This window comes from Megascapheus bottae, chromosome 6, assembly GCF_031878675.1.
Source record: "Megascapheus bottae isolate mThoBot1 chromosome 6, mThoBot2.hap1, whole genome shotgun sequence".
In the NCBI taxonomy this organism is placed as follows: Eukaryota; Metazoa; Chordata; class Mammalia; order Rodentia; family Geomyidae; genus Megascapheus; species Megascapheus bottae.
In genome coordinates, this window is record NC_143514.1 from 5,955,990 (window position 1) to 5,977,108 (window position 21,119).

A 21,119-nucleotide genomic window follows, 5' to 3' on the forward strand; every position below is an offset into this window, starting at 1 on the left:
GAGGTGAGGCCCCAGAAGGCAGTTCCCAGCTTCACAACCACCTCCCCTCCCCCATGCAGTTCTTTTTCCTGTGGGAAACTTTTAATTTGCAAGCATTCAGCTTAATGTGGGAATCAAGATTAACATTTTCTGAACTACTTCTACAAGAAAGGCAGAAATGTGTGTCCAGGAAGCAAATTTACATGGAAAATAGGCAACCCTGCAGTATTTGGTAGTCTTTGTGTGTCAGTTTTGATTTTAAAAAAGTGTTTGTGTGTAAGACGGAGAGAGACAGAGATAGGGAGACAGAGACAGACACAGGAGGGTATGGGGATAAATTGATTGTGTACTTGTCCTTTACATTAAACTAGCAAAGCCCTAGAAAGTAATTTTGCCACAGACAGCCTGTTCTGGGCCTTCTCTACACAGCAGTACTTTTTCTTTCTCATTGCTGAGTAAGCCATAATGTGTCTCCCTTTCCTCTTTGTCTTTTTGGAGGAAGGGGTGAGGGAGAGTGGAGTAGGAAAGGCAAGAAAGTCAGCATGACTGAGTTTCTTTTTCTTTTTACCAGGAAGCATTCGTTTCTAAGAAAAGCAAAGTCAGTAATTAGCATAACCTCCTTAGTTACCTTTGCGCAGAGAGTTACAGAATTAACAGGCTGACTGTCTGATGAGCTGTGGGACTGAAGATCCTGAGCAGAGCGGGAGGATAAGTTGACACCATGGCTTGGATCCTTGAATGCTGCCAAAGGATTTAGATTGGTTGTATGGGCTCTGGGACACCCTAAGAAGTGTGTCACTTGAGCTTTGGGAATTGAAAGCTACATAGGAACTTTCACTAGTAACAACTAGCTTTGGCTGTTTGCTATTATTATTATTATCTACGTTAGGCGGAGGCGGGAGTGGGAGGGGAGTGCAGGAGAGGCTGGACAGGGCAGGAAACCAAGCTGGCATTATGGTCACAGGAAAGAACAGACTGATTTGGGTTCATTCAAACTGAAGACTTTTGTTACTAACTGATGCTTAATTTGGTTTCTGGATTTTGTTAGGTTTTCTCCCTGCCCTTACCTCATTTACCTTAACGACAATTTCCCCCCTCTAGAGCTTAGCCAGGGCAGGCTGCCACTGCGGATTGGGGGGCCCCTGAGAGGCCCAGAGCAAAAAGAAAGTGGGTTGAAAGCAGAGATCTGTTAAAAGAATTTTCTGCTGGAAACTAGCCCAGAAGGAGTAAAGAGGAGCCTTAATGAGGAGCAGCTGCAGGCCGACACAACCCACATGAGACATTTTTCCTCTCCATTCCACATTCTGTATAGTTTTTTTTCTAATTTAAAAAATCATGATTTTGAAATAGCTGTTTTGTAAAGCATACCTCGCTGTCTTTTTTCTTCTCATATGTGGTGGGGTTTTGCTTTTTTTTTTTTTTTTTTAAAATAGCCAAGTCCTCCCCATCCCTACCATGAAAAAGAGAAAAAGGGAAGGAGGGAGGGCGAGAAGGAGAGGGGGAGGAAGACAGAGGCAGCAAAATCTTGGATGTAAGCTGCTATAGAACATTTGGAGGACAAAACAAGGAGAAAGAAGACTGGCTTTGACTTCAGTCATCATGGGGCTGGATACAAGTTAGCACACTGTTTGACACATGGCTGTAGATGAAACTTGAGTGAACAAAGTTTTCTGTCCTGTATCACTTAGGGAGACAGGTCCACAGCCCTGGCCAGATAGATATCACATCCCAGCTTTCTTGAAGTCCGTCTAGTGGCTATGTGTAAACCAAACCAGGCTGCTGATAGTGTGTGGAGCTGGGGACTAGTAGTCATCAATTTTAGTGAGGATGACTGTATAGGTATCCTTTCTAATGGAATATTTTCTATTTATATTAATCTTTTCCTCTTTCCTTCTTGGTCCCTCCCCTTAATCCTTTCCCAGCATGCAAGTATATAAATAGAGCAATGAAGAGCACATCCCTTCATGTCACCAACAGTAGACATGGGTTAGGAATATATCTGTATAAGACTGACAAATATTGAGATTAATTTATAGTTTTTTGGGTTTTTTTGTACCAGTACAGAACCTTGCTTTGTTGCTTGGCCTTTTCACTCAAGGGTTGTACTCTACTACTTAAACTACTTTCCACTTTGGCCTTTTGCAGGTTAATTGATGATGACAATCCCATGAACTTTTTTTTTTCTTTTGGTTCTAGGTTGGCTTGAAACCTAGATTCTCAGATCTCAGCTCTCTGAGTAGCTGGGATTTTAGGCATGAGTCTAGCTTCAGATTTCTTTCAAGGAAGTGTCTCTTAAAAGTGTCTCCCTGTATAGTTCAGCCAGTTTCAAAGACTTCACATATTTTAGTCAGGTTTTGATGAGCCAGGTTCAGTGAGGGGAGAGATAGAGTAGTCCAATTGAAGTAATAGAGTCATATCTAGGTTTAGAGCCTGCCTGAAACATCTGAAAGCTGTATTTGCTAGATTCATGTTTCTTATAGCGATCAGAATATAATTTACCATTGTATGGGATAATAACAATCAGCTACAAAATGCTTGCCAAGTGTAATAAACACTTATAAGTGCTTAGAACATTATTGTTAGCATTAATGTTATCATAGGCAGAGAAGAAACACTAAAGAAGTGAGGAGGCCTGGTGATAATTTTATTCTGAGGAATAGCCCACAACCCTGAAAAAGAATCTAAAAGAGCTACACGTGAGAGAAGCAGAAAGCCTGTTCCTTGTTCTAAAGGATAGGGATGGCCGGTGAGTATAGATTATAGAGAGACAGTTTTTTTTTCTTTTTAAAGTTAATATATAGCTTACATTGAAAAATAAGATTCTTTAAAAAAGTATAATTCATATAAGTCAATGGCTTTAGTCATTTAGTCATTTAGTGCATAGTCATGTGACTACTGACTGCTGTTACCTAATTTGAAAGTATTTCATTTCCTTGGAAAGAAACTGTCCATACCTTAGCTGTCACTGTCCATTCTCTCCCCAGCTCCTGACAACACGAATCCCCTCCTTCCTCTATGGATTTGCCTGCTTGGGATTCTTCACACGAGTGAAACCACCATTAGATCTTTGCTGGGGTTTCTTTCACTTACCATGATGTTTTCAAGGTTTATCCATGTTGAAGCATGTATCAGAACAGTATTCCTTTTATGACCCAGTAGTATTCCACTGCATTAACATATCACATTTATTTATCCATTTATCAGAAAATGGATATTTGGGTTTTTTCCACTTTGGGGCTATTATGAGCACACTTATTGCAAGCATGTGTATCTTCATTATCTTGAGCATATACCAAAGAGAGATGTTAGCATTTTAAGATGAAAAAAAAAAAAGCCAAACGTGGATAGCGCATGCCTGTATTCCTGGCCACTCAGGAGGCTGAGGTCCGAGGCTGTAAAGTCTGAGAAATTCCTGCCTCCAGTTAACTAAGAAACTGGAAGTGAAGCTGTAACTCAAGTGGTAGAGCACTAGCCCTTAGCACAGAAGCTCAGGGACAGCACTCATGTCTAGAGTTCGAGTCCTAGGACTGGCATGCATATGCACATGGATGCATCTCTGTGCACCCACCTGTGGTTTTTGACAATGGAAAGACTATTGAAACAATGAGCTAGAAATTTTGCTTTACATAAGAAATAAATGGGGCTGGGAATGTGGCTTAGTGGTGGAGTGTTTGCCTAGCATGCATGGGGCCCTGGGTTTGATTCCTCAGGACTACATAAACAACAACAACAACAACCCCCAAATAAATAAAAATTAAATGATAAAGTATCATTTAAAACAATAAAAAAGAAGACATGGGCTCAAGTGGTAGAGTACTTCCCTATTAAATGCAAGGCCGTGAATTCAAACTCCCAAGTACCACCACAATCATTAAAAAATCTCTTGGGGTAGATAGTATTATTACATCTGCTTTGTAACAGGAAGCCCAGTACTTTGTCCAAGACTGCACATGTAGTAAGTGATGGAGTTGGAGTTGGAATGGAAATGCAGGTAGTCTGATTCTGGCGTCTACGTTTACTAGCAGGAACTTTGGTAACTTCAAGCACTTGTTGTCAGGTACTTCATTGTATACTTCCATTCCAACAGAGACTAGTTATCTTTTCTGATTATTTTAGAAATGAAAAAAATTATATGTGTGTGTGTTTGTGCTATTGAGGCTCCAACTTGGTGCCAGGGAGCTCTCTTTCAGCTTTCCCTGCTCAGGGTTGGCGCTTTACCACTTGAACCATAACTCTAACTTTTGTCTTTTTGCTGATTAGTTGGAGATAAAGTCGCACCAGTTTTCCTGCCTGGGCTGATTTTGAACTGGATTTCTCAGATCTCAGCTTCCTGAGTAGCTAGGATCACAGGTGTAGCTCACGCCACTTGCATCTAGAAATAAAATTTTTATCAGTAAAAATTACCTTAGGTGCATTAAGTTCTGCAATTGCTAGAAGACATGGAAGTGAGGGAACAGCCAACAACATGATGTCTAGCCTGAGGCTTTTCAGATGATCAGAACTTGTATCAAAAAGGAAGTTAATGAACATGAACGATAAGCATTGTAGGAATTCAGCTAGCAAGACTTGTCAAAACATGGCAATAAATTACATATAACTTAAAGGGATTAACTAAAGGACTCTAAATTACAAGTGGAATACTTAGAAAATTGGAGGAATTAAAGTTGCATGGGAAAATGATCTTTTCCTCCAGTGTTTAGTTTCAAGTATTGGCAGGACAGGCTAGGATGGCTTCTGAAAAACTGAACATGTGTGGGGGTGGGGCGGAGGGAAATGGGGACCAAGACATGTGAAAGGGTATCAATGTATGGGAATTAATGCACCATCTATCTGACAAATATCATGTAACCCTTCTATTAATTACAATAAAAATATATGAAGAAAATAAACTAAAGAAAAAAAAAAGAAAAACTGAACATGTGGGTTGGATTGGTATATTTTGGGGTCAGCAAAAATCTTAGGTAGTTGTTTAAACCAGATGAATAACAAAACAGTACCCAGTGCATTGAAAGAGCAGTGCAGCCCAGAGTTGAAATTTAAGGCAGCTGTAGTTGATGGGAAGGAAAAAGAAAAGAAGCCAGAAATCTGGAGTTCAAGGGGAGAAAGATGAAAATGGCACACGGAGTGCTCCAGCAGTACCTCCCACAGGTCGCAGGATTTCCTTAGGATGCAGCCTCTTCATACATCACTGAGCTTGACAGAGAGAACACGGTTTCTAGTTTGTAATTAGATTAAAAGTTGTGTTACAAGGGGGAAAATAGGAAGATAGAAAAGAAAGAGAAATCTGTGAAATGGCTCATAGAAACTTGGTTAAGAAGGAGGAAAGGTTTTGAATTTGGAAATAGGACCTAGTGAAAAAGGTGGCTAAAAGCTCCTGTGTATGTTTTAAGGTAAGAGAAAAGAAATAGGCTGATGGCTAGCCATAGCTGGAAGGTTTTAATAGGAAGTTGTTATTATACCAATAAATAGGTCTTATGTCACATATGAGCTGAGTGTGGTGGCTTATGTTTACCATCCTAGCTTCAAGCAAGGTAGAGATAGGGAAGAGGTTTGAGGCTCACCCGGGGAGTTAGTGAGACCCTATCTCAGCAAAAAGTTGGGTGTGGTAATTCACACCTGTAATTTCTGCTATACTGGAGACAGGCCAGGCCAGGACAAAAGAGACCCTATTTGAAAAATAAAGCAAAAATGGCTGAGGGCTTGCCTCAAGTGTAGAATGCCTGCCTAGTAAGCATAAGGCCCTGACTTCAAATCCTAGTGCTGTAAAAAGATGTACATGAGTGTGAGGGCAGAAAGTCTGTTGTATATCATATCCAAATTTTGTCTCGAGTAAATCCCTAAACTTTTACAAGGGCCTAAAAGACCTCTGATCCCAGTTCCAGCTTGTGTCTGTTTTTCTGCCCCTTTCTCTTTGTTCCTCTTTCATGGCAGCAGAGATGACCATGTCTTCTTAAATGTCTAAAATAGGTTGGGACTGTTCCCTTCAGTCGGTGCCTTCCAGGTTCTCTCTACCCTGAACACTTTCCCTCTGTCATCCAGATCTTCACTCGAATGTCTTTTTCTCACCGAATCTATCTTTGATTTTCCCACTTTTGACCTACACCATGGCCCTGTTTTGTTTTTCTTCATAGCATTTACTTCATCTAACATAGTATTACTCTTACTTAAATTCCTTTTGCTTTTGTATTTACCTACTTTCTAATAGTATATGAATGTTTTCCTAGTCCAGTCGCCCCTCTGTATCCATGGGGCTTGGTGCCTGGACTATACGAACACATATTGGAATCTGTGGATGCTCAAGTCCTGTCTATAACTGGTAGTGTTTGCATATGCACACACCCTTCCATATACTTTATCTATAGATTATTTACAATGCCTAGTACAATGTTAATGCAGTGTAAATAGTTGTTATACAGTATACTGAGGGAATGACAAAAGGTCTGGACATGCTCAGTACAGATACATTTTCCCCTCCTGGATATTTTTGATCCATGGTTAGTTAAAACCATAGATGTGGGGCCTTATAGATAGGGAGGGCTGACTATCATAAAAATATCTGGTACAGAATGTCTGGCACATTTACTAGATAGTATAACTGTGTGTGTGTGTGCGTGCGTGCGTGCGTGCGTGTGTGTGTGCGTGTGTGTGTGTGTGTGTGTGTGTGTGTGTGTACTTAGGATCTAGGGGGTGGGCAGCACTGTATGACCTGTAGCTCATATAGCTTTACTTCTGGCCTTTTGGTGGTTACTTGGAGGAAAAAATCTTTTAAATTTTTCTTTCTGGGCTTGGCTTTGAACTGAGATCCTTAGGTCTCAGCCTCCTGAGTGGCTAGGATTACAGGCATGAGCCACCAGTGCCTGGCCTAATGAGTAAATATTGTGGGTTTAGTATTCATTGTGGAAACCAGTAGGAGAGTATTCTTCATCATCATTAACATCATTACTAATAAGCATATTGAATGCTATTAATAGACTCCATCTATTCTCTGCCCAGGGATTGGCAAACTTTTTCTTGGATTGGAAGAGTAAGCCTTCTTGTGTGCCATATGCGAAGGCAGCCACAGGCCATCTGAAATGAGTAAGAATGGCTGGGTTTCAATAGGACTATTTATGGGCATGGAAATTAGAATTTTATATAATTCTCAAATGCCACAAAATAGTACTCTTTTGATTTTTTTTTCAACCATTTAAAAATGTGAAAACGTTCATATTTCGCAGGCCATACAAAAATGGGCAGCAGGCCAAATTAGACCCACAAGCTGTGCTTTCTTTGCTGTACTCTCTCTACATTGACTGGTTTCTTAAGCATGTTTTAGTTGAAAATTATTTTTCCATACTTGGAAGGGAACAACGATGTGGATTAAACCCTAGAAACAGAATTTAGAAATATTTCTGCTTAGTTCAAGAAGCTTTCATGTTGTTCTGTTTATTTTCCTGGGAACCTCATGTTTTGACTCTGTGCTTATGATGCTAACATTTAAATGAGTTTGCATTCTCAGAGCTGACAGGAGGGTATTTAGAGCAAAGCTGGGAAGAGCCCACCCAGGTTTTGGAGTTTGCCATCATTTCCAAGGTGAATAATTCCATCTGGGAAAACTGAGTCTCAGCCACGCCTAATACCCAAAGGACTGTCACTGTGGGTGAGAATTAGGTTGCAGATTTTAACATCATCCATAACACATTTCTTGTATATGCTGCATGTGTTTTTAATAACACAGCCCAGGATTAATTTTTGCTGTGCCACATTGGTGCTCTTTGCTCTTCTGCTTGCAAGCAAGCAAGCAAACAAATGAAACCCTATATTCTATTATCAGATCAAGCTGTGATTTGGATACAGCATCATATTTTCCTTAGTAAGCACAAAGAAAAGAGAAAATAATTTATTTGTAAAACCTTCTAGCAGAAAGCTGGCACTCCCCAACTTGAGCCAGGCCTCCACTTCTTCTGAGTTTTTGCTGATTAATTAGAGATACGAGCCTCCAGTCTCTTGGAGTTTTCTGCTGGGGCTAGCGTGGCTTGCTTTGATGTTTCCTTGTAGAAGGTCAGAGTCTTATCTGCCCCTTCCCTGCCAGGTTACCTTCTATAGCTCTGGGATGCAGTGAGGAGGCTGTATCCAATGATGTCACTGCTGTTGCCACTGCTTACAGCTCAGATTTCTCTTCCAGCCACTTTAGCTACTGAGCTTCTGCTTTACTTTTTTCTCAAGAACTTAGACTCCTAAAGACATCATTTGGCCAATCGATAACTAACAGACTGCCTTGAATATGATGAGCAAAGACAGGAAGGAATGAGCGTGACCCCAGTGCTTCAAATCCAAGCCATTAGGAGAGCCAGGATGCCAATGATTGAGCACAGGAAGACAGGACAGGAACCAATTTTGAGGGGGCAGAATTAGAGTTTGGTTTCAAAGTGTCTTTGACCTAATGGTGCAGCAGGTTTCCAGATTAACTTTTTTTTTTCATCCTTCCCCAAATAAGATGGGCAAATAGATTGAACCAAGTATGTAGGACTAGCCAAATAGAGAAAGTCGGACTAAAGATCTGGGCACAATGACTCACAGCTGTAACCCTAGCTACTCAGTAGGTTGAAGCATGAGAATTCATGGTTCATAGTCAGCCTAGACAGACACGTTTGTGAGAGACTGTTGTCTTCAGCTAACCAGCAAAAAGCAGGAAGTAGATCTATGGCTTAAGTGATCCAGTCTTTTTTTTTTTTTTCTTGGTCATGGGGCTTGATTTCCGGTCCTGGGCTCTTCAGCTCAAGGCTACCATCCTACCCCTTGAGCCACAGCACCACTTCCAGGTTTCTGGTGGTTAATTAGAGATAAGAGTCTCATGGACTTTAGTGGCTGGCTGGCTTTGAACCATGATCCTCAAATCTCAGCTTCCTGAGTAGCTAGGATTACAGGGGTGAGCTACTGCCTCCAGCTGTGACCCAGTCTTGAGTGGAAAAAAAAAAAATCAGGCAATAGCTTGAGGCCCTCAGTTCAAGCTTCAATATTGGCACAAAAAAAGAAAAATAAAAGGAGGAAGAAAGGCTACAACTTAATGGTTAAATGCTCCTTTGTGCAGTTGGTGTACCTCCTTTCCTTTTTTCTTGAAGTCTTAGCCACCTGAATGCAATCCAGAATGTCATGCACACACCAATTTGGTGTTTCAAGGGGAACATTTCTCAATAATGAATTGAGAAAAAGCACATGATGTCTTGTGCATTTTAAATTAGAAGGATAAAGGGGGTCAAGTCCATGCATTATCATGTGAGCATCTTAATCCTCTCAAATGATTTGTTCCAATGAGAAAGTGAATGGATTTGGGCAGACAAGAATGAACAGTGCTGCATGGAAAGGTACTGTTACATCACCCAGTCTTGTAACTACAGGAACAAAGATACTGTGTGGCTTACTTTTGACTAATGGTCATGTTCATAGATGTGGAAGACCTACTAATCAGCCACCACCTGCCAAGAATCAGGACCTGGGTGTATGTGGTTAAGTTCTCTAAGTACTCCTCCTAATGTGAAGCATTTTTACAGGTTATACTTTCAGGGTATATGGGTATATAGAAATGGGGCTTGACCAGGACCTAGGTGCTTGTCCTTTAGGGTTTTGTTTTGTTTTGTTTTGTTTCCTCTCAAGGCTAGTGCTCTGCTACTTGAGCCATAAGTTCAGCTTCCAGATTTTTGGTGGTTAATTGGAGATAAGATTTTCACAGACTTTCCTGCCCAGACTGGCTTTGAACCATTTTCCTCAGATCTCAGCCTCCTGAGTAGTTAGGATCACAGCTGTGAGCTGCTGGTACCTGGTTCAGTACCTTTAGGTCTTTTGATTGACAATTTGATGTTTTCGAGTGGAATATGACATTTTATCGTTAATTTTTGGACTTACAAAAGGTGTTTTTATGGACTCCTTTGTTTCTTTTTCCAATTCAGATGTCCAGAAGGATTCTTGGGAGAATATTGTCAACATCGAGACCCCTGTGAGACAAACCGATGCCAAAATGGTGGGACCTGTGTGGCCCAGGCCATGTTGGGAAAAGCCACTTGCCAGTGTGCCCCAGGGTTCACAGGGGAAGACTGCCAGCACTCAAACTCTCACCTCTGCTTTGTGTCTCCCCCCTGCCTGAATGGGGGCACCTGTCGCGTACTCAGCCGGGATACCTATGAGTGCACCTGTCAAATGGGCTTTACAGGTAATGTGCAAGTCCCTGCTGTCCTTCTCTTGGCAAATACCATTATTTTGCATCCTTTGATCTTAGCGTCTGGCTCAAAGAGTTGTCTAGCTCTGGTGCCCATATAACATGACGGTCAGGAGCTGGAACATTCTGTAACACTCTCTTCCATTCCTTTGAGCATTTTAAAAGGTATATAGAAAGAAAAATGGTTTAAAGATATAGAAGCACTTTCCTGTTTTAGGTATGTATGTCAAGATTGAGTATCAAAGTTAATTCATTAAAGGAAATATGCTTCCCAGAATCTCTCTAAATATCAAGAAACAAGCATTTCTTGTTCTCCATTTTCTTCCACATGGCCTTGTCTGTACTGTTGAGTTGTATTCCTGAGACACTGTTTTCAGCCATATTCTGTCTCTACTGGGGCATCTCATTACCTTTAGTGGCTTCAGCTGTGACTGTCCTCATGCCCGCAGATGATTCTCTAGAGTCCTCCACCCCCACCTGGCCATTGAGCTCATTTCTACTTAGTGCCTGTCTCCTTAAAAATTCTACAAGTTTCAGAAGTTCAACATGTTGATGTAAAAAAATAACACCATTATCCACACATGCAGATATAGAAACTCTATTTGTACTCCCCTTAAAGTCAGTCATTCAGCCAGGCACTGGTAGCCGGTGCCTGCAATCTTAGGAGCCTAAAAGGCTAAGATCTTAGGATTTCAGTTTGAGGTCAACTCAGGCAGAAAAGTCCATGAGACTCATCTCCAATTAACCACCCAAAATCCAGGCCTTGAATTTTTCAAGCCCTAGTACCAGCACAAAGGAATAAAAAGTCACTCATCGTCTGAATTATTCCCACTCATCTACCTCTCTCCATTTCCTCTGCAACTCTGTAGTTAAAGTATCTCTTGCCTGCATCTTCTGGTAACTTCTTAACCTTTGTTCTCTTCATCTCTTCACCTGTCATCTTGTTATCTTCAGTTAAAAATGCAAATGGTCTAATAAGCTCACTGTCTTATAATGCCTCCTGATTTTCTGCTATCTGTAGAATAAGCTGTAAACTCTCCTACTTGGCCTCCATGGTCTATCACAGTCTGAGACTTGTATGTTTTCATAGCCTTACATAACCACAAGCATCTAGGCCAGATCACACGAAAACTCTCATCATTTCCTGAAATTGGCATACTTCCTATTGCTGCCATGAAGTTGCAAAACTCTTTGCATGGAATGGTCTTTTTTTTTTTTACAAATAGTGATTGGTTGGTGTTTGTAAAACTTTGTCTTAATGACCTTTTCATGTTTCCTTTAGACAATTGGTTACCACGTTTATCTATTTTTCTTTACACTTATTTTTATCATTTTATTCTATAAAAAGTAAAGAATGTTATGTATGTAATTGTAACCCCTCTGTTTATTACCCCCCCCCCAAAAAAGAGTAAAGAATGAAGGTACAAAGTAGAGTTTGAACTCAAAGCCTCATCCTTACTAGTCTGGGCCCTCTGCCACTTGAACCTTGCCTCCACCTTTGCTTTTTTTTTTTTTTTGTCAGTCCTGGACTTGAGCTCAGGGCCTGAGCACTGTCCTTGGGTTTTCTTAAGGCTAAAGCTCTACCACTTGAGCCACAGCATCACTTCCGGCTTTTTCCCCCCATGTATGTGGTACCGAGGAATTGAGTCCGGGTCTTTGTGCATGCTAGGCAAGCTCTCTACCACTAGGCCAAACTCCTGGCCCCACCTTTGCTTTTTACTGGAGGTTTGGGGGATGGAATTTCATGAATGTTTCTTCCTGGGCTGGCCTCATATCACAGTCCTCCAGATCTCAGTCTTCTGAGTAGCTAGAATTACAAGTGTCTCACATTTGTACCCAGCTAAGTTTTATTATTTTTTGTGTCACATTCTATTGCAATTACATATTTTGTACATATTTTGAGTCCTATCACTTTGAGGATTATCCAGGACCAGTTCATCCATCTCATTTTTTTGTGAGATCCCTTTACCTTACCTAGTCAGATTTTATTAGGTCATCTGATATCCACACTTAACAAAAGTTACATGTTTCTATTAGCTAGCTTTCCTCCCTCCCTCCCTCCCTCCCTCCCTCCCTCCCTCCCTCCCTCCCTCCCTTCCTTTTTTCTTTTTTTCTTTTTTTTGGCCAATCCTGGGCCATGAAGGACTGCATGCTGTCCCTAAGTTCCTTTTCCTCAAAGCTAATGCTCTTCCACGTGAGCCACACTTTCAGCTTTTTCTGAGTAGTTTATTGTAGATAAGAGTCTCATAAACTTTCCTGCCATGCCAGTTTGAACCATGATCCTCAGATCTCACTCTCCCAGGTCGTTAGGATTACAGGTGTGATCCACCAGCTCCTGGCTTTCTATCACTTTCCCATTGTTAAGTATCTCTCAGAGGAATGAAGGGAAAAACAAGAACAAAAATGTCCTTTTTTTTTTTCTCTCTGCTCAGCGCTGTGCTATAGGTACTGTGCTCAGATTTGTATTGAACCTTTCCCTTTTGGATCTGACATTCCTCAATAAGCAGAGAGCATTTTTCTGTGCTTATGTGCCTTATCTCTTCCTATTTAGCAAAGCTGTCTTCTTTGTTTGTCTTTCTGTGGGGCTCAAAGATATAGAACACTAGTTGACATATTAACAAATTCAGTATGCTTTCATGTCTTGTTTTTCCAAAAAATAAAAGATTTAGGTTAGAAGCTGGGCATGGTAAAACACACTCATGATCCTGGCACATGGGCAGTAAAGCAGGAGGCCAGCCTGGGCTATATTATGGTAATCCTGTCTCAAAAAACAAAACAAAATAAGAGGCAGACAGACTAATGAAAGGAAAAACAAACAAACACTGAGTTCTGAACTTAGTAGAAACATGGGCATATTTCTCCCTGTCTCTATCTTCCTCTCTTGTCTCTCAGAGAATCTGCTTTGCTTTCTGTGAATTCACACATTGGGCTTCTCTACATTGTTCCAAACCCTGTCCAAGTGACAGCTTCTGCTTCTTTGGTTGTGCAGAGAATAGCATCTGCCCACATCTGATGTTGTTTTTTTTTTTTTTTTTTTTTTAACAATAGCTATGACAGCAAAGATTTCCAGACAACACGTATGTGTTTTAAGAAGTAGAGATAGTACAGACTTGTTTCTGTCATCTTAAAAGTCTACTTAGTAACCACATATTACAGAAAGTTTCAGTCTATTTTGTTCCTTCAGTGAACATGTCTTGAGGCCTATCATGGGGAACCAGGCTCCACTCATATAGCAGCTGCTATCATAGAAGGATGCAGCCCACTTGAATGGGTATTGGGGATGTTTGGACAACTTTATAAAATAGTGTGTTGGTGGCTCACTCCTGTAATTTGAGTTATTCAGGAGACAACTGAGGATCACAGTTAGAAGCAACCCAGGCAGGAAAGTCCGAGACTCTTAGCTAGCAAAAAGCCAGAACTGGTGCTATGGCTCAAGTGGTAGAGGGCCAGTAGTGTGGGGAAAAGGTAAGGGAAAGAACAAAGCCAGAGTTCAAACCCCAGTACTGGCACCAAAAAGAAAGAGAAGGAGGGAGGCAGGGAGGGAGGAAGGGAAAAAGAAGGAAGAAATGAAGGAAAGAAGGAAAGTTGTGTCTGTTGAACAGAGTTGTCAGGATAAAGGAGAGTTCATTAGTTAAATCAAAAGAAGAAGCTGCCCTCCAAATGAGCAGCTTGTACTACAACAGAGAGGTGTGAGAGACCAAGGTGGTCTGAGCCATAGTGTCTGATAGGATTCTGCAGAGCTTCCTACGGTTAGCCTTCAGTCCCCTCATGAGCTCCATCCGCTGACTCTTTGAGTCTCATCTATGACCCGAGAAAAGTTCTGAAATACGTCTTAAGGAGCCTCTGATTTGTAAAATCAAAGAGCATTGGGAATCTTTGAGCATGCGTACCGTCTGTCCCCTGTTGGGAATGGGTTGCTTGTGGTTCTGCGATGGGTTCTGAGTTCTATTATCTTTCCTTTAGGGAAGCTGTGCCAGTGGACTGATACCTGCCTGTCTCACCCATGTGCAAATGGAAGTACCTGTACCACTGTGGACAACCAGTTCTCCTGCAAGTGCCCTGCAGGCTTCACAGGACAGAAGTGTGAGGTTGATGTCAATGAATGTGACATCCCAGGACAGTGCCAGCATGGTGGCACCTGCCTCAACCTGCCTGGCTCTTACCAGTGCCAGTGTCCCCAGGGCTTCACTGGCCAGCACTGTGACAGCCCCTATGTGCCCTGTGCACCCTCCCCCTGTGGCAATGGAGGCACCTGCCGGCAGACTGGTGACTTCACCTTTGAATGCAACTGCCTTCCAGGTAAGGAGCTCCCCAGTATCCTGTGATTGGGGACCAAGCAGTCACAGGAAGAAGGTGGCCAGTGCCCCAGTAATTCTTGCAGGAAGTTCCCTAAAGCAGGGAAAAGAGGAAGTGAGAATTTCCTATGGGGTGGGCTGCTGTTGAGGGAGGGGTTTTATGGGCTCACTGTGGTCCATAAACAGGCTAGGAGGTAATTTATAACATGTCAGAGTTGATAATGATGAGTGCCTAGGAAATTGTTCATTGTCCCTTTTGGAGAAACAGCTCTGGGAAAGAGTTAGGCAGATCTAGAATGGAGAAGGACATTATGAGAATTAGACATTGGAACATATGTGTGCATGTCTGTGATTAATAAAGTGCGTTAAGATGGAATGACACTAAGAGTGAGTGGGTGACCAGCTTTCCCATATGCTTTGCTCTTGATGGAGCAACTTACTATTTTCCTATCCACATAAACGTGTACCCCTCCTCCTTCTACTCTTCTTGATTTTTCCCTGGGCTCCTGGCCCAGAACCCTCTCCCATATACGTGTGTGTGTGTGTGTGTGTGTGTGTGTGTGTGTGTGTGTGTGTGTGTGTATGAGTATCCATGTTTCCTCTCTGGTTTTAGAGTGACCCTTCCTTACCTTGAAGCTAGAGAATTTTGAAACTGGGACAGGGGGTCCTCTATTATGCAATACATTTTTTTCTTATTTTTTCTTTTTGTGTATATATTTACTATCTTTCACTCATTGTACAAAGGGTTTTAGCTTAACAAATTAGTTTTAAGGGGTACTTTTTCCTTTCTTTTCTTTTCTTTTTTCTTTTTGGCCAGTCCTAGGGCTTGAACTCAGGGCCTGGGCACTGTCCTTGGACTTTCTTAAGGCTAGCGCTCTATAACTTGAGCCATAGCACCACTTCCAACTTTTTCTGTGTATATGGTACCAAGGAATTGAAATTAGGGCTTTGGCACGCTAGACACGCACTCAACCACTAGGCTACACTTCTGGCCCTGGGCACTGTATGTGTTTGTTTGCTTGTGTTTATACTGAGGCTTTAACTGGGCCTGCATGTTCTCCCTGAACTCTTTTGCTCAAGGCTAGCACTCTATCACTTGAGCCACAACTTACTTCTGGCTTTTTGTGTGAGATGAGTCCCTCAGACTTGGCTGGCTCCCAATTTAATCATCAGATCTCAGCCTCCTGGGTTGCTAGGATTCGTGAACTATGAGTGCCAACTTCCATGGACACTTTTTGATGAGCTCTGATAGACAAGGTATTAGAAACTAGGAATTAATTCCGTTCAACTTTTTCATGCTCTTGGATGGTTTAATACTTTACCCTGCATACATACAATACAATGGAACCTAGAAACTAACAGAAGGGCAGTGTGTGGAGCTCAGCTCAGCGCCTGGTGTTCTTCAGAGATGGGAAAGGAGCCAGGCTGGCCAGTTCACTTCACTCCTTATAAAAGTGATGAGGAGGCTGAAAACCAAGAATTTTGATTGGGAACAGAGTACCAGCAGCTGGAGCAGATGAATTACTAAGCAACAAAGATCCTGTTTTTATACAAATATGCTTAGTACAAAAACAAAAGAAGGAAAACTGGGGGTGGAGGGTGTAATGTGCTAAATAAGCAAAACTGGCTTAAAAAGAAGTTATAGTTACTCTTTCAGAGTGTGAATCTTAGATTCTAGGGTGGTGGATACATTTTGCATATAATGATTTGTGTGTATTATCTTTTGGGGACTAAAGTTCATAGGTTGTTGATTCCTATAAAACTAAATGGTAATTTGTTTCATTTGGTAAAAATTTATTGACTGTCAGCTGGGTTGTAGGTACTGTATTATATTTCCAGGATCCAGCAATTCTAAGTCACTATTTATAATCTAAATGAGAACTTGATATAGTTTTACTAAGTCACTAAACATGCTGTTTAATTATATTGCTTTTACTTTCTCTTTCAATAAACATACATGATACTGTCTGGATGCCAAATAAATATTTATTAACATAACATTACTATCATCCACATTATCTAATAGGAATAATTGAAAGATAGCTTTTTGCTCCTGTGTGTGTGTATGTTTGCACTTTAAGGACAGAAATAGAAATATAAACAACTTTAAGTTTTGTAAATATTTTAATATTATAAACATTCTTAATAGTCTAGTGCTGTAATGGCTCAAGTGGCTCAAGGTAGTGTGATTTATTGTTGAAGGCTATATGCCACTTCAGTTTTAAGAAATTTCCTTTTAATAGTCGCCCAGAGCAGGAGGTTTGATTTGGCAGCTAGATATTGACGGGAAGTTAGAGAAGTCAATAAAGGAAGTTTTTAGCTGGGAGAGAGTGATTATTCACTCCCATTGTTGCATTGTTATCCTTTGGCCATGATAAGAACCTCAGGGAATTCTTAGTGTGTCCAGGAAAAGATCTGTCAGAGGGGAATGTGTCTCCTCCTAGCGAAGGAAATAACCAGGAAACTCCATGGTGAGAGGCAAGAAATAACCAGGGCGGTGGGGGTGGAGTAAGGTGGACTGGGTTCTGATGCTCTGTTTATCATGTAAAGCAAGGGGGTTTATTCACAGGTTGTATGTGCCTCTGTGTGTGTGTGTGTGTGTGTGTGTGTGAGAGAGAGAGAGAGAGAGAGAGAGAGCGCACTTGTGCACGTGCTCACACAGGATTAAGATAGGATGCAAGCAGAGATGATTTGGCAGAGAAAAAATAACATTTGATGTCTTTTATGATTCAGGTATGATTAGGTACTATCATGACTGTTTAGCTTAATCACACAAAAACCTTGAGGCTAGATAGATACTGTTTTTCCAGTTTTCTCTGGTAACTGAAGTTTGCAGAACTGAGACATAACTTCTGCCAGGCCTTGAAGCGAGCAGGTTATTTTCAAAACCCAGACGTTTTGTACTTTACTGAATTACACTGTGTTGCTCACCTACTTCATCCAAAGATGTGGGGATGTGAGACTTTTTTCTTCTTCCCATCTCTCTGCCTATCTGCCTCTGCCTCTCTGCCTCTCTCTCTCTCCCTCTCCCTCTCCCTCTCTCCCTCTCTGCCTCTCTCCCTCTCTGCCTCCCTCCTCCTCCTCCTCCACCTCCTCCTCCTCTTCCTCCTCTTCCTCTTCTTCCTCTTCCGACTCCTCCTCCTCCCCTTCTTCCTCCTCTTCCTTTTCTTCCTCCTCCTCCTACCCTTTCTTTTTCTCTCCATCCTTCCTCCCTTTTTTCCTTCTCTTCTTTTGTGCCAGTACTGGGATTTGAGCTCAGGGCCTCACATCTATCCTTAGCTTTTTTGCTCCAGGTTGGTGCCCTACCTCTTGAGCCATGTAGTTCCATTTCCAGCTTTTGTTGGTTCATTGGAGATTAGACTCATGGATTTGTGTGCTCCTACTAACTTTGAACCCTGATCCTCAAATCTCAGCTTCTTGAGTAACTAGGATCACTGGTATGAGGCATTGGCACTCAGCTCAAAACTTTTTCTTAAATGTTTGAGCTATTTGGTTTTAATAAAAATATGTTCACATTTTAAGTACAGTGGGATATATTTAATTGTAACCCAGCAGTATTGGTACATACAATACAATCCATGTGACTAGCATTGTTCAGATATTTAAAGATAGTTAAATAGTTAGGTCTTGCTGGCAAGGACCCATGATCTAAAACAGATGACTTCAGTTTGGATACATGCTACAGAAGAAAAGTAACAGAGAATTCCAAATAATAGATGACGCAGCAAGCACCCCTTCAAATAAATGTGAATTTATTTTAATTTTTTCTCAGTTCTGAGATTTGAACTCAGGACTTTTGTGCCTGATTTATGATATTGTTCTTGTAACCCAAGTGAATTTGGGAAGGAGTCTATTGATTTTCACATATGGAAATGGTGACTGGGAATCATTTCCTTTGTAAAAGTCCTTTAGAAAATGCACTGCATCCTTCCCCTCCTTCAGCTGTTCTCTGCTCCATTCTAGAGATTGAAAGCCTCTTAAAGTTACAGTTACCATCTCCACAGGAGAGTTATTAGTTCAGCTGTAACAATGGGGGACATCAAGTCAGCAGGGAGCAAAAGCAGCCTGTCAAGGTATTTTGCAACTCCTAAATTGCTGCTTCCCATCACATTGCAAGTACTTCTAATTGAGGCATACCCTGACCACTCTATTTAAAATTATAACCATATCCCCCACCCCTTTAATTACTGACCCTAGTCTGCTTTCTGTTTTCTTTTTCTGTGACACTTATCTTCTCAGCATATAATTTGTACTGTATAATTTACTTCATTACATCTATTGTTTATTGTCTATCTTTTCCAAGTTCTGCCACCTCTTTCTTTCCCTCTCCAGAATGAAAGCTGTAAGATCTTTTGTGTTTGTTCACTGGTCACTGTCCTCAACACCTAAACACAGTGCCTGCATGTGCCTTGTGTAGAGGCTCACAGATCTTCCCTGACTGGCAGGACTGTAAGAGTATGTTATCATGTCCTAGCATGGAGAATGCAGCCTTAATCTTCTCATTGTCACACATCTGTCCTAGAGTCATACATCTCACACCTGTCTATATACACAGAAGAAGAATTGTAGAATCCTTTTCAACACTGAGAGTCAGTGTATAGCTCAGATACTAGTGATCCTATTTAACTGGTTAGTAATGGATGGTGTAATTCTTTTGGCAAAAAGTACCGTAGTTACTATGGGTTGGCTTTATTACTGTAGGACTCATAAGGAAAGAATTAAAGCTGCAAAAATGACTCATCCTGCATGACTAGAAAGAAATATTTCTTCACGGAGGGAGGGAAAGGGATATTTGTCAAGAGGGAACTAATAGAATGGAATCAAGGAACCACATTCCATCTTCTCCTTTGATCAGCAGCTACTAATAACCCAGATGCTTCCTCAGCTTCTATCCTGTAACGTACTCAGCTGAAGTGTCAGCCCCACTGACTGTATGTGCAAAACTCAGTGTGAAAGAAATTCACCCTCTCCAGTATTTTATTTTATTTTGCCAGTCCTGGGCTTGAGCTCAGGGCCTGAGCACTGTCCTTGGACTTTCTCAAGGCCAGAACTCTACCACTTGAGCCTCAGCACCACTTCTGGCTTTTTTCTATGTATGTGGTACCGAGGAATCGAACCCAGGTCTTCGTGCATGCTAGGCAAGCATTCTACCACTAGGCCAAACTCCCTGCCCCCTCTCCAGTATTTTGAGACCCAGGCCAACCAATGGGGAGATAATGAACTAGGCTAGTTTTGTGATTGTGGATGTTTTTGTTAGTAGCACAAGTAACCAGAAAACAGTATAAGTTTTGAGTCTTGCATATTCCTCCCATCCTCCCCCTTTTACATCCTGGTACTGAGAGTTGAGTTCAGGTCTTGGCACTGTCATTTTGGCTTCTCACTGTGGACACTGCTTCTTGAGCCATGCCTCTAGTCTGGCATTTTTTTGCTGGTTAATTGGAGATAGTGTATCATTGACTTTTCTGCCTGGACTGGCTCCAAATACCATTCCTCAGATCTCAGCCTCCAGTGTAGCTAGAATTACAAGCATGAACCAACAGTGCCCAGCTTCAGTTTCTTTTAAACTTTATAAAAGCTGCCTGATATGCCTTCTTTTGTCATTGAAGGTTTGTCCTTTGCAGGGAACCTCCATACTTCACAGGCTGGCTATACATGCCATCCTATTCATTAAATAAAACCTGTGTATCTTTTGTAGCTTTGGTGTCTACTGTTCTTCACTGAGGTTAAGACCAGTTAGAAAACGGTCCCTTTTGTAGTTTCATACTCAGGAACATGGGCATTCTTTTGAATAGTATACCAATCAGATCATAACTTGGCAGTTTAGCTGCTGTGGCAGACTTCTTCCTGCAGGTGGTGGAAAGGATGCAGCCTCTCTTTTGCTTTTCTCCACTTCCAGGTATTCCTGTCTCTAGCCCCTCTCTTTTGTCTCTGTATAGGGAAGCTTCCCCCAAGGACTCCCCACCTGGCTGGAGAGCATACTAGTTATATGTCATCGCATTTCCCGCAGTCCTCTCTCTTGTTGCTCTCCACCCTCAAGCCCCCCAGGACCTGACGTTGCTCTCCTTGGGGGATGTCAAGCTCACTACACTCACTACGACCATCATTAATCACAGAAGTGGCCCACAGCTTTGTAACAGCACAGTCTTAAAATATTCCTTCTAAAGTTTAATTTCTCTCCTTTTGGCCTTTTAAGGACTCCAGTTGGCTTTGAGTAGTAGACTCCTTTTTGTGTGGCTATATGAGACCTTCCATGACTCAGCCACACCCATCCCACCCACAGGTCTACAGGCTTGTCTGCTTCCCTTTCCTCTGCAAACTTAAAATATATTTTTAAGAAATGACTGTACTGCAACTTACTGCCTTTCCCCTGATCTTTGGAGAGACTTTTGCAAGAATTTGCTAGCTTTTCCCCCCAAAAAGTTCAGAAGCTCGCTTTCTCTCTCTCTCTCCATAAATCCTGTCTTAGCTTAAGAGGAGAAATGATTTAGCTTATTTTTTTTTTTTAAACCTCAGACACAGGAACTTGGACTTAAGGTCAGTTTTTCAGATTGTTGAAAATGACATAGAAGTCCCAGAAAACATATTGAATACAACTGGTTCGGTTCATGTTTGCCCATGCAACCACAGGGAAGCCAGCAAAATGGCCCTGCCTT

The 21,119-nt window shown here is 41.6% G+C and overlaps 1 protein-coding gene across 1 annotated transcript in view; it reads left to right on the forward strand.

Moving 5' to 3' along the window:
- Nucleotides 1–21,119, forward strand: part of LOC150061301 (neurogenic locus notch homolog protein 2) — a 144,912-nt gene that overhangs the window by 55,553 nt on the left and 68,240 nt on the right. The window contains exons 3-4 of the mRNA XM_090334175.1: nucleotides 9,906–10,165; nucleotides 14,135–14,470. Of these exons, the coding sequence (XP_090190301.1) occupies nucleotides 9,906–10,165; nucleotides 14,135–14,470 (596 nt within the window). The remainder of the gene's footprint in view (nucleotides 1–9,905; nucleotides 10,166–14,134; nucleotides 14,471–21,119) is intronic.